Source organism: Procambarus clarkii, chromosome 86 (assembly GCF_040958095.1).
Source record: "Procambarus clarkii isolate CNS0578487 chromosome 86, FALCON_Pclarkii_2.0, whole genome shotgun sequence".
In the NCBI taxonomy this organism is placed as follows: Eukaryota; Metazoa; Arthropoda; class Malacostraca; order Decapoda; family Cambaridae; genus Procambarus; species Procambarus clarkii.
In genome coordinates this window covers 7,815,594-7,830,422 of record NC_091235.1, presented here as the reverse complement: position 1 = coordinate 7,830,422, position 14,829 = coordinate 7,815,594, and the positions used below count along the sequence as shown (strand labels likewise).

Here is a 14,829-nt window from a genome sequence, read left to right as displayed (position 1 = left end):
ATCAATTATCACTATAGTAGTCCCCACGTGGTGGATCAATTATCACTATAGTAGTCCCCACGTGGTGGATCAATTATCACTATAGTCTCCACGTGGTGGATCAATTATCACTATAGTAGTCTCCACGTGGTGGATCAATTATCACTATAGTCTCCACGTGGTGGATCAATTATCACTATAGTAGTCCCCACGTGGTGGATCAATTATCACTATAGTCCCCCACGTGGTGGATCAATTATCACTATAGTAGTCCCCACGTGGTGGATCAATTATCACTATAGTAGTCCCCACGTGGTGGATCAATTATCACTATAGTCCCCCACGTGGTGGATCAATTATCACTATAGTAGTCCCCCACGTGGTGGATCAATTATCACTATAGTAGTCCCCACGTGGTGGATCAATTATCACTATAGTAGTCTCCACGTGGTGGATCAATTATCACTATAGTAGTCCCCCACGTGGTGGATCAATTATCACTATAGTAGTCCCCCAGGTGGTGGATCAATTATCACTATAGTAGTCCCCCACGTGGTGGATCAATTATCACTATAGTAGTCCCCCACGTGGTGGATCAGTTATCACTATAGTCCCCCACGTGGTGGATCAGTTATCACTATAGTCCCCCACGTGGTGGATCAGTTATCACTATAGTCCCCCACGTGGTGGATCAATGACACAAGGACCAGCATGTAATGGAAGACAAGGTTTACAAACAAGCTTGTAAACAATTCCCCAAAGAGTAAAATAAAAGAATTTCCTGAAATTTTCACAAAGTGTAACTATTTCCCCCCCTGAGGTTTTCCAAGGGGTTGGGCACCATTCCTTCCCCCCCCCCGTTACCCATGCCAAATCCTTATCCTGATCCCATGCAAGTGCTATATAGTCGTGATGGCTTGGCGCTTTTCCTTGATAATTTTCCTTCCTACCCTCCCTGAGGTCTTCACGCAGTGGAACAATTTCCCCGGAGATTCTCAGTGGAACAATTTTCCCGGAGATTCTCAGTGGAACAATTTCCCCGGAGATTCTCAGTGGAACAATTTTCCCGAGGTTCCCAAACAGTGCAACAATTTAGAGCAGGAGTGATAGGGAACAACTCCCCCCATGAACATGAACTGTTCCACCCAACAAAGCACGTTTTTTACCACTCATTTTGTAAGGGCACGAGAAGACAAGTGTCCTAGGCCGAGTATAGAGCGTATATATACACTGAAGATGGCGTATATATTTACGCCTACGATAGTGTATCTAAGTTGATAGTGAATCGACTTGAGAATGGTCCAGGACGGACCGAAACGTCGTCGTCCCTTCACCTTCTAGTGTGTGGTCTGGACAACAGAGTGTATCTAAGGCAAATTGCACTACCTAGTGTATCTAGGTAGTACAAACCTAGGATTTCTTATTGAGGCCTAGCACACGTTAGTTTGTATAGATACTGTTCACATTTTGATTGTGACATTTGGACTATTCCAATAGTACAAAAAGTGAACTTTTGGGGGGAGGATAACAGTCCAGTTTTGTACGTTCGAGCAATAGTTGTTGGTAAGAATATACTATACGTTTTGGAAGATGGGTTGGGCCAGCGAGCCTCACCGTACGCGGGCAGGGATTGATTTTTTTATTGTTGCTGCCGGATAACTGGATAAGTGGATAACTGGATAAGCACCTCCAAAGGATACCTGATCAACCAGGCTGTGATTCATACGTCAGGCTGCGAGCAGCCGCGTCCAACAGCCTGGTTGATCAGTCCAGCAACCAGGAGGCCTGGTCGACGACCGGGCCGCGGGGACGCTAAGCCCCGGAAGCACCTCAAGGTAACCTCAAGGTAGCCGGAGGCGGCTAGTTTATTGTGCACCCCATACTCATCCTGTGAGCGGTAGCGCAAAAAAGCATTAGCCGACACAGTTCCGGGTACTATGGAGCTCTAGAGCCGCGGTACTATGGAGCTCTAGAGACGCGGTTATTTTGGCCTGGAGACGCTTGGCGACAACTGGGGGGGGGGGGGGAGGGGGGGTCTCTCGGCTTCCGGCGCCGGAACACCCAATATATTTACAATTTGTTTTACCTAACTTGCCCCGTAAGGCTACTGCCTTGAGCAGCATCACTCGTCCTGCGAGTGAGAGCGCCATAGCATCATGTCCAACACCCACCAATAGGAAGACAATCCCTAATGTTGCAGACGAGGAGTCACAATAACGTGGCTGAAATATATTGACCAGACCACACACTAGAAAGTGAAGGGACGACGACGTTTCGGTCCGTCCTGAACCATTCTCAAGTCGATTGTGAATGGTCCAGGACGGACCGAAACGTCGTAGTCCCTTCACTTTATAGTGTGTGGTCTGGTCAACAATCCCTGATGTTGTTCATGCTGTCACTTGTGTCCGGACGTAGCTGGCACGGACGTAACCGTCTCAAGCAAGAGATTGACTTAAGAGACTGTTAAACAAGAGATTAACATCTATTGACCAACTTGCGTATAGATGGCGTATAGCAACTCATCCTCCTGTTGACAATACTTTTTCGAAGTGGACTATCGAATGTATATTGAGGTAATGGAAAATTAGATATAAAGTGAATAGTACCGAATTATAAGTCAAAAAGAATAAAGCTAAACACCAAATGTTAGTATTCCTAGAGCTAGTACAGCACATAGGCTTTAGATAGCATTAGGCCCGAGATGTTTAGGTTAGGCTAGTGAACAAAGCCACAAGAGCCGTGACGAGGATTCGAACCTACGTCCAAGAGTATCCCAGACGCTGCCTTAATCGACTGAGCTACGACATGGTATATGAATTGCAACCAGAAATTCTGGTAACCTAATATGTTAGGCTAGGTTGTATTAACAACACATGCAAAACATTTCCCAATTTGTCCAGATGCTATTGTCCCAATTTCTCCTTTCTAGTTGCCCATTACGTCAATATATATGTATGCTGATCCACATTATTACTGTAAATACTATCTAAACAGGAAGATGTGCTGGTATACACCACATATTTGCACACATCTCTAAAAAACAATTTACCTTTACCTAGAACACACAGCGATATAGAGGCGGTAAACGTCGCTCGAGATAGTCAGATAGAGGCAATAATGATCACGAAACACTGGCTCCAAGTATGCGGGAAAACCACATTTGAAAAATTAGAAAATGCTGAACGCTTTTTCGGCTCAATTCGCCTTCATCAGAGCGAGATAGAGTAAACTATCTTGCTCTAATAAAGTTGAATTGAGCCTTAGACGCGTTCAGCATTCTTTAATTTCTCCGCAAAGATGGATGTACATTACACGTAGCTTAGTCGATTAAGGCAGTGACTGGGATGCTCCCGGACGCAGGTTCGAATCCTCGTCACGGCCCTTGTGGATTTGTTCATATACATATATTTTTTTTTAATTATAAGTATATACGAGAGTTACTACATTCTTGTAAAGCCACTAGCACGCATAGCGTTTTGGGCAGGTCCTTAATCTTAATTTTCCCTAAAATACGACCCGCCAAATCATTTTAACAACATGGTACCCATTCACCTGTTCAACCAGGTGAACCGAGGCGTACAATTAAAGATTGGCGCCTAGTCAATCCTCCCCGGCCAGGTAACGAACCCAGACCAAATCGCTCGCGAAGCGCAGGGCGACTGTTACCGCTGTGCCACGGGGACTGCTCCGGTGGCGTGGCAAAATAAATATTCTTTGTTGTAAATGTTTGAAGAACGGCAGCCACGACGACTAGGACCAGAGCTTCAAGACTCGGCGGCACGTTTGGAGAACCAAGACAGTGTTCTCAAGTGTTTTTATTACCAACTTGTGCAGGTGTCTTCCTAGCTCACGCCTCAGGTGGGTGAGGCTCACCTCCCAGCAGCCACCTCACGCCTCAGGTAGGTGAGGCTCACCTCCCAGCAGCCACCTCACGCCTCAGGTAGGTGAGGCTCACCTCCCAGCAGCCACCTCACGCCTCAGGTGGGTGAGGCTCACCCCCCAGCAGTCACCCTCACGCCTCAGGTGGGTGAGGCTCACCCCCCAGCAGTCACCCTCACGCCTCAGGTGGGTGAGGCTCACCCCCCAGCAGTCACCCTCACGCCTCAGGTGGGTGAGGCTCACCCCCCAGCAGTCACCCTCACACCTCAGGTGGGTGAGGCTCACCCCCCCCAGCAGCCACTTCACGCTTCAGGTGGGTGAGGCTCACCCCCCAGCAACCACCTCACGCTTCAGGTGGGTGAGGCTCACCCCCCAGCAGTCACCCTCACGCCTCAGGTGGATGAGGCTCACCCCCCCCCCCCAGCAGCCACTTCACGCCTCAGGTGGGTGAGGCTCACCCCCCAGCAGCCACCTCACGCTTCAGGTGGGTGAGGCTCACCCCCAGCAGCCACCTCACGCTTCAGGTGGGTGAGGCTCACCCCCCAGCAGCCACCTCACGCCTCAGGTGGGTGAGGCTCACCCCCCCAGCAGCCACTTCACGCCTCAGGTGGGTGAGGCTCACCCCCCAGCAGTCACCCTCACGCCTCAGGTGGGTGAGGCTCACCCCCCAGCAGCCACCTCACGCTTCAGGTGGGCGAGGCTCACCCCCCAGCAGCCACCTCACGCTTCAGGTGGGTGAGGCTCACCCCCCAGCAGTCACCCTCACGCCTCAGGTGGGTGAGGCTCACCCCCCAGCAGCCACCTCACGCTTCAGGTGGGTGAGGCTCTCCCCCCAGCAGCCACCTCACGCTTCAGGTGGGTGAGGCTCTCCCCCCAGCAGCCACCCTCACGCTTCAGGTGGGTGAGGCTCACCCCCCAGCAGCCACCTCACGCTTCAGGTGGGTGAGGCTCTCCCCCCAGCAGCCACCTCACGCTTCAGGTGGGTGAGGCTCACCCCCCAGCAGCCACCCTCACGCTTCAGGTGGGTGAGGTGGGAGCATTAATACCCGACTCCATGAATAGCCCACACCTGAGCCGCTGTGTCAACCCAAGGACAAAACCAAGCTTAGTTTAAAAATATATAAATATTCCTAAGCTGGTAAGCAAGCTGTTCGAACACTTTGTGAGTGTTCTGAACACAAAACAACCAATCACAAGTCTCCGTCGTGTTACTGGTCCAGTCCGCACACTACCTGCAGAAGTTACCACTACACAGACATTGTTCTCAGAATATGCAAGACGCCATTCCTCAACTTGCTCGAGGTGCTATAGCTGCCTCGTTAAGGTCAATAGGCCTTCTGTAATATCCTTTCTTCCTATATATTTTTATTTACTAACGTTCTTAAATTTCACATGATAAAAAGGGTATATTTGACAAGAATATATAGCCCATGACATGACCGTTGTTCAGAGAACTTACCGCAGTGAGGAGGAGGCAGAGACGGTGAAGAGGAGGCAGAGACGGTGAAGAGGAGGCAGAGACGGAGTGGAGATGATGATGGTGTGTGGTACAGAAACAACTGCCACCGTAGATCACCACGGGAGGTGTAACACACACACACACACCGCTCGCCCTAACACCAAACTGATAACTACCACCTCTGGAATTACAGTTCCAAATGGCCGCACGAGAGTATGAACATGGGATACAGCTAGAGCTAGGCCTCTAGGGCCTGCTTGGCTTTCTTAAACACTTGACTAGGTTGAGAGCGGCCGAGGCGAGGACATGGTACACCAATGTCCCAAAAAGGTCCCGAGGGGTCCCAAGAGATCCCAAGAGGGGGAGCGTGCCACTGGTCGCCAAGAAGGTGGACCCAACACTCACCGCCCTCTGATGCCCGGGGTCATGCTCCCTTACCTGACTCTGGCACCACCCCGCGCAGGTTCACCCCCCCCCCCCCACCCTCACCCTACACAAGAGCCACCCCCCCCCCCCCCCCGAACCCGATGCACCTGCACCCTCCGAGCCCTGTACCACCCTTCTATAACACAGGGAGGCCGGCCTCTACACCGCCTCCTCTCCAGCTCCTGCACCCGACTGGTTGATACCTGGTTGATGGGGTTCTTGGAGTTCTACTCCCCAAACCCGGCCCGAGGCCAGGCTTGACTTGTGAGAGTTTGATCCACCAGGCTGTTGCTTGGAGCGGCCCGCAGGCCCACATACCCAATCAGCCCGGTTGGTCCGGTTCTCCTTGGAGAAAACAGTCTAGTTTTCTCTTGAAAATCACCATTCTATGCCTCTATCCTCCCCACCAACACGCACGGCATAGCTGCATAATACGAGGATCTTCTGAACGAGAAATTGGATGAAACAAAGCAAGTTGAAACCTCCAAGTAATCTCATACCAATTAGTCTAAATCTCTCAAGGGGTCTGTTAGCTGGACATTCAATAATATAACATTGGAGAATATGATCCGTGATCTCGCTGGCAGTATGGACACAGCAGCGTGAGTGCTCAGGAGACCATAGAGACCACAGGTGATGGCACAGCAAGCTGGTGCTGAGGATTACCGTGTCGCACTGTCTGCTCTACGAATTATCCTACTCTCATATGTAAGTATCGGTTCTAAAATAAATAACAATTGATACTGGAGCTTTCCGGCCTTTCAGCTATTGATTTGCTTCCTATTAGAGCCGAGTATTTGGAACAATATAATTTTGACGGCAGAGATGGATAACGTATGTCTAGTTCAATGTTATCTTTATTACATACTAATTTAGCTGCAGTTTTCATAATTATCCGTTATACTGTATTAGTGCCAGAGGATATCCATATGAGAGAGATCATAAAACCCTTATTTTGTGCAAGTTATCCAAGTTTGTTATTTTGTTCTTGCTATCTCACGGAACTTCTAATCTGCTTTAAGAGCAGATCTTAAAATCTAATTCTCTTATGTTATTAATATACTTAGGTAACATCTGCGTTTATGCAGCTAATCTTAGACTCTGTGAAGGGTTACATAGTGTCAAAAACTAGCAATTTAATGCTAAAACAACCCTTATCACACCCAGCCACTTTGACTGGACGGTAGAGCGACGGTTTCGCTTCGTGCGGGTCGGCGTTCAATCCCCGACTGTCCTAGTGCTTGGGCACCATTCCTTTCCCCCCCCCCCGTCCCATCCCAAATCATTATCCTGACCCCTTCCAAGTGCTATATAGTCGTAATGGCTTGTCGCTTTCCCGCAATAATTAAAAAAAAATTATTACACAGGATGGTTAGTCATACTTTTGTGCCCTCTGGAATACTTTTTGCGCTACCGCTCACAGGATGGGTATGGGGTGCACAATAAACTAGCCGTCTCCGACGGCAACAATAAAAAAAACAGGACCCTGCGCCCGCACTGGCGGACTTTAGATGCATTATGAAGATGTGGCCAGAACTCTTAGGAGTTAATAAAGAGATTGTAAAGCTCTAAGTACACCTGCTTGTCAACCTCGTGCATCTCTATGGGAATGTCAGCCATAGTTTCATCCGTATGTCATTCATAGTTTCATTCAATTATTGTTTCACATTTATTCCATCCAGTTCATCCATTCATGCATCCATTCATTATTCATTCATTCATCCTTTCATTCACACACCCCATCCATTCGTTCAATCATTTATCCACCCGTTCCTGCCTTCTCTCAGGCTTCTCCTCACGTAACCTCGTCTAACATGAAGTACCAGGCAGCGACTGATGAAGAACGTGCCCAATAGGTACACTTCAATTCTCTCCTGACGACTTCACTGTTTGTTATACGCTCTGTGGGTTCCCCCCCCCCCCCCCCCATCGCCCCTGTGGATGTACCTGTAATACCCATCAGGTATACGACTGCATGTACGCAGTCGTATACCTGATGGGTATTACAAAATCTGTTTCATATATGCGTAAGTATGTACCGAGTTATATATATATAATGAACGTTTCAGCTAAACGCAGCCAATGCCAAGACGTCTGCAGTTAGATATACGGTGTATATATAGGCAGGTATATTTAGATATGCTAAGAGGTTGCTGGTGTCGCTTGAAGCCATGTTTGTTGTAGTTGTGGTGGTAGAGGTGGGGTGGTAGTTGTGGTGGTAGAGGTGGGGTGGTAGTTGTGGTGGTAGAGGTGGGGTGGTAATGGTGGTGGTTGTGGTAGTTGATGGGGGTGGTGGAGTTGGGGCTATGACATTACACTTCAGTTATTTCACTTCCTCTCAACCTGCCCCGGCTGGAAATCTTTTTTTTTAACCGCCTAGGTCTCCCACCTAAGCCTATAGCTCCTTGTGCCCAGTTTTTGAGAAGCGAACACGAACTAAGATGTCTCCCAGCGGGTGTCCTTTTCTCCGCGGCAGAGGAGTAAAGGAGGAGGAGAGGTTAGGCTAAGTTGATGGCCAGGTTGTCTTAAGTTTTCCTTCTAATAGTACACAATGTATACTTTTTACAAGAGTTCGCATTTTGTATATTTCGTCTATAGAAGCTCTAGAGACAATTATTTGGTTTTGGAAGAGGTTACAATAACGGGTCCCTGGGAGTTGGGCAACTGCTGTGGGATTGTACCCTGTGGAAGGCGAATTGTTGGTCTAGTAATCTAGTAATTACTAAGTTACGCGGAAAGTAACAAGTTTCCTGTCCGCGAACATGGGACGCCAACCCATCAAGCCTCACGCATACTGGAGACTGAGGTGACTCTCTCGATTGATTTATGAAGATTAAGCCACCCAAAAGGTGGCACGGGCATGAATAGCCCGTAAGTGGTTGCCCTTTTGAGCCATTACCAGTATCAATAGATGACACTGGAGATCTGTGGAGGTGCGACTGCACCCTGCGTGACGGGAGATGTCTCCCATGGTCAACCAGGCTGCTGGACCCGGCTATCTATCCACTCATTGATCCGCAAGATCGTTAAACAATTAGCACAGGTACATTCCCCCAATCCCACGGTACACATCCCTGCTTCTTTTGTATTATAAAGACTCTTCCCAAAACCCCCCACCTTTATAGCTCACTATAGCCCGTGCTATATGGACATTTCGTTCCGAGTGCTATATCTAAAAACAACCACCTACCTGAAATTTGGGACTAGGGGGTCCGACAAGCGTTCCTTGAGAAGCTTGCCAAGGCGGACGTTCCTGCCGATCTCACGAAGTAGACGATCCCTGGAAGTAAACAGATTGCGGGCCTCTGGATCAGCTGTCAAGCAGCAGCCACCCATCTTCTCCACCACCCCCGCACACAGGCCGTCAAGCCGCTCTAGGTGCTGCAAGAAGTCACAAATATTAAATAACACTTAAAGATGCTTTGATGCAATGGCTACCATTAACAGCAAGAAGACAGGTTCGAATCTTAGGAATGATTTTAGCAAAGTTATACTAGCCATTTGCACCCATGATTAGATGCAATTCAATTAGCATATCATTTGGCAGACCGTATTCATGGGACAAAGTACCTAGGTAAGTTTTTTTTTTAAATCAGCCAAGGTAAGGAAAAAAGTAAATATTTTTAAGTCTACAAAAGAATATCATTATTATTAGTACCTTTCCTGTGCTTATTTGATACAAATATGTCCATCATAAATGAATCTCTCAATATTTTATTTTTCACAATATTTTGTATCCTCTATAGTATCATCAGGTAACACTTGTGAACACACGAGGCAAGTTTCGTCATAGAAATTTCAGTTGAGAGAGAGAGAGAATGAGAGAGAAAGAGAGAAAGAGAGAAAGAGAGAGAAAGAGAGAGATAGAGAGAGAAAGAGAGAGATAGAGAGAGAATGAGAGAGAATGAGAGAGAATGAGAGAGAATGAGAGAGAATGAGAGAGAATGAGAGAGAATGAGAGAGAATGAGAGAGAATGAGAGAGAATGAGAGAGAATGAGAGAGAATGAGAGAGAATGAGAGAGAATGAGAGAGAATGAGAGAGAATGAGAGAGAATGAGAGAGAATGAGAGAGAATGAGAGAGAATGAGAGAGAATGAGAGAGAATGAGAGAGAATGAGAGAGAATGAGAGAGAATGAGAGAGAATGAGAGAGAATGAGAGAGAATGAGAGAGAATGAGAGAGAATGAGAGAATGAGAGAGAGAGAATGAGAGAATGAGAGAGAGAGAATGAGAGAGAGAGAATGAGAGAGAGAGAATGAGAGAGAGAGAATGAGAGAGAGAGAATGAGAGAGAGAGAATGAGAGAGAGAGAATGAGAGAATGAGAGAGAGAGACAAAGAGAGACAAAGAGACAGAGAAACAGAGACAGAGACAGAGTGTGTGTGTGTGTGTGAGAGTAGGCTAACCTGTTCCATTGTTCTAAAGAAGACCCCGGCCACCCTTAGCCTGGTCAGCTGCTCCTGAGAACCCTGGACAAACATCTTCCAGACGTCCTCGAGGTCGCCCACCATGGCGCGGCTCTCTGACAAGACATTCCCTCCTGCAGATTTCTCCACCAGCAGGGCCGCCCTCGCAGACTCGTACCCGTATTCGAACGTGCCTGCTGCAGTTTCCTGAGGAGCGAGTTCGTGTCAAAAGCAAAATGATGCAGCTGTTCTATTCTTGTATCTTCCCTGTGTGTTTCAGCGTGTGTCGTTTCATAAGACAAAAACGAACCTGAGGAAACTACTGACCCATGCGAGGCACGTATATATTACCAAAATCTACCACTTGTGACTAACCAATGCTTGAAACGTTTCACCTAGTTTCCTTCTACATCGCGTTACTTGGTAACTCTTTTCACAGAACTGCAAATATTTCCAAACCACTGTTTACCAGTTTCTTTTTCAAATTTGTAATTTATCCAATTTGAATCCTTTATTTTGGGATCAAGTATTTATAGCTTCCTATTTACATCCAATTTATTTCTACATCCAAGTTCAAATACCTTTCATTTCTATATTAAAATCAAGTTCGTCCAAAATCTACACCTTTCTAACAGAATGTAAACTTGACCATCCATCTCTGACTTTCAATACAAATTATATTCATTCTATAAAACGGTGACCAAGGAATCACCGTCTTACAGCATCCTCCATCTACAGCATCCTCCTCACGAGACCAAGATAAAACTGGAGGATAAACCAGGTAACCACCGTGAAATACCTGCCCTTATTTATAACAAAGCCTCAAGTCTTCCACCACCGGCCACACTACCGCTACTCTCTCACAAATCACTACAACTCCCTTAAATACATCCGGTCTTACCCCAGCGACAGACACCAGGTTGTTTCTGCAAACAATGCTACTTCTCCCTCTCCACCCACAATGTCAATTAATATTGCCCCCTTCACAGAATATTATACTTGCTCAGACTCCTCTTTCTCATTTACATCAAAGATCTACCAAGTGCCACCCGGCACCTTAAGCCAATACTTTTTGCTGTCAACACAACCTTCATTTTCTTAAATAATAACAGTTATCCTAACAAATACAATGAATACAGACTTCAACAACATTCACATGTGGCTCACTACTAACAAACTCGGCCTTAAACGTTGAAAATGACATTATTTGAAGGGAAATTCCTTGGCCTTCCTGGGACTTAACAACAGTGTTATTCACTCTTCTATCCATATCTCGCCTACGGCATCTGTGCTAGGGATGTACGACACGAAGCTACCTCAAGGTACATCAGTACTTAATGCAGATCATCAGTCAGATGAAAAATCTTCAAGACAGCATGCAGCATCTTTATTTAAAATAATTAAAGTCAACACTTTGCACCTGGTTAGTGGCTTCATAACAAATATTATTAATGGAAACCATCACTCTCGAGCAAAAATGGTTCCTCAGAATCTTTAGAACCACCAAAAAGTCAGTAATTTAGTCATTTTTGTTACCGCCACAGGAGAGTGCAGGACATCACTAATTACAGAAACAGTAGTGGCTCCGAGCTTCCCTTGTAACGTAACCAAAGATTACCAGTGGTTTATCCCATCCTCCTTAGCACCAACACAGGATTTAGAGGCTTGCTGCTTCATCCTCACCATCTTCAAAGACGGTAAATTTCCCCTTAACACTTTCCTTGTCATCAGAGGTTGGTAACAACCGGAGAACAAAGCAGTGGTCCAACTTACCAAAAATATTAACAACTTGCCTGGAACTGTTGATGCTCCGTCTTGAGTCTGCGGATCTCCTCTGAGGAACGGCCCACGTGAGCGTGAACCTTCACCAGCGCCTCAAGCAATGCCTTCAACCACTTGTGAGCCTAAGACGGTGAGAGGCACCATAAATACACAATTCTTACAGTTTAATAATAAGAATAATATTCAAAATATTACGAAAGGTATGTTACACAGCTGATAGCTGTATTCTGTATGTCCAAATTCATTCTGTATGACCAAATTAGTATTTTGTTGGTCATTCTTTGTCGTTGATAACAAGAGTAAAGTATTCCTGTAGCTTTTTGATAGGTTCGTTGTCTTTTTGGCAAATATTAATTAGCAGTATATTGCTGATGCTGGAAGATAATACAAGTTACAAGTGCTGTCAATCCCTACTTTCTTGCTTCCATCTATTTCTACCCTCACATTCATTACAATATATTCCAATATACTTAACCAGTTTATCGTCAACCAGTCGTTCAATATAACCAATCCATCTCAATACACACTCTTCAATATTGCAGTTTACCGACTTTTACACTCCCCATTTTTCGTCTGCTCTATTCCTTACTTTACCTATTTTCCCAAGATCACCCAATTTCTACTTCCCTTGGCTGCATCTCTTACTTGTTCTCTAACACCAAGGCATTGTTCAAGGCATTTAACATTGTTCTAGCTACTTTTCTTCTCTGAATCACTTACTTTCAACTTTGTTTACACAGATTCCTCTTTCATCAATCAAATTATTAAAAATAATCAACTACTTCTAAGGCTTCTACATATACACACTAATACAATATCACATATAACAATCCCTTCCTCTTTCTACAACCAAAACTTTCCGTTTGCCTACAGTCATAAAATAACTGTTCAAGAGGGTGAGAAGAGATTTTAATGCAGTATACTGTATTAGAGTCTAGTAAGAGTATGCACACCACACACTGGTTGCTTTAGCATGTACCAGGATGAGAGGAGTCTTAGTCTCACTCTGTCTCTGGACAGACAGACACACTCACTCACTCACTCAGAGAGAGTGAGACACTCACTCAGAGAGAGTGAGACACTCACTCAGAGAGAGTGAGACACTCACTCAGAGAGAGTGAGACACTCACTCAGAGAGAGTGAGACACTCACTCAGAGAGAGTGAGACACTCACTCAGAGAGAGTGAGACACTCACTCAGAGAGAGTGAGACACTCACTCAGAGAGAGTGAGACACTCACTCAGAGAGAGTGAGACACTCACTCAGAGAGAGTGAGACACTCACTCAGAGAGAGTGAGACACTCACTCAGAGAGAGTGAGACACTCACTCAGAGAGAGTGACACACTCACTCAGAGAGAGTGAGACACTCACTCAGAGAGAGTGACACACTCACTCAGAGAGAGTGAGACACTCACTCAGAGAGAGTGACACACTCACTCAGAGAGAGTGAGACACTCACTCAGAGAGAGTGACACACACACTCTGAGAGAGTGACACACACACTCTGAGAGAGTGACACACACACTCTGAGAGAGTGACACACACACACTCTGAGAGAGTGACACACACACACTCTGAGAGAGTGACACACACACACTCTGAGAGAGTGACACACACACACTCTGAGAGAGTGACACACACACACTCTGAGAGAGTGACACACACACACTCTGAGAGAGTGACACACACACTCTGAGAGAGTGACACACACACTCTGAGAGAGTGACACACACACACTCTGAGAGAGTGACACACACACACTCTGAGAGAGTGACACACACACACTCTGAGAGAGTGACACACACACACTCTGAGAGAGTGACACACACACACTCTGAGAGAGTGCAACCCGTTCTCGCAAATTCGTAAAGTCAATATTGACTTATTAACTACGTGCATAGGTGATATACTAAACATAATAGATACCCTTAAAAAGATTCATAGAAAACACCGACCTTACCTAACCTTGTTAGTATCTTAAGATAAGCATCTTATTGCTTCGTAATTACAATTATTACTTAACCTATACCTATTATAGGTTAGGTAATAATTGTAATTACGAAGCAATAAGATGCTTATGTTAACATACTAAGTAGGTTAGGTAAGGTTGGTGTTTTCTATGAATCTTTTATGGGTATCTATTATGTTAAGTATGTCACCTATGCACATATTTAATAAGTCAATATTGACTTATTAAATTTGCGAGAACGGGTTGGAGAGTGACACACACACACTCTGAGAGAGTGACACACACACACTCTGAGAGAGTGACACACACACACTCTGAGAGAGTGACACACACACACTCTGAGAGAGTGACACACACACACTCTGAGAGAGTGACACACACACACTCTGAGAGAGTGACACACACACACTCTGAGAGAGTGACACACACACACTCTGAGAGAGTGACACACACACACTCTGAGAGAGTGACACACACACACTCTGAGAGAGTGACACACACACACTCTGAGAGAGTGACACACACACACTCTGAGAGAGTGACACACACACACTCTGAGAGAGTGACACACACACACTCTGAGAGAGTGACACACACACACTCTGAGAGAGTGACACACACACACTCTGAGAGAGTGACACACACACACTCTGAGAGAGTGACACACACACACTCTGAGAGAGTGACACACACACACTCTGAGAGAGTGACACACACACACTCTGAGAGAGTGACACACACACACTCTGAGAGAGTGACACACACACACTCTGAGAGAGTGACACACACACACTCTGAGAGAGTGACACACACACACTCTGAGAGAGTGACACACACACACTCTGAGAGAGTGACACACACACACTCTGAGAGAGTGACACACACACACTCTGAGAGAGTGACACACACACACTCTGAGAGAGTGACA

The 14,829-nt window shown here is 46.2% G+C and overlaps 1 protein-coding gene across 1 annotated transcript in view; it reads right to left on the bottom strand.

Moving 5' to 3' along the window:
- Nucleotides 1–8,933: 8,933 nt before the first annotated feature.
- Nucleotides 8,934–14,829, bottom strand: part of LOC138358833 (SEC14 domain and spectrin repeat-containing protein 1-B) — a gene marked incomplete at its 3' end in the record, with an annotated part of 103,471 nt that continues 97,575 nt past the window's right edge. Inside the window, 3 exon segments of the mRNA XM_069317071.1 lie at nucleotides 8,934–9,124; nucleotides 10,150–10,356; nucleotides 11,943–12,053. Of these exon segments, the coding sequence (XP_069173172.1) occupies nucleotides 8,934–9,124; nucleotides 10,150–10,356; nucleotides 11,943–12,053 (509 nt within the window).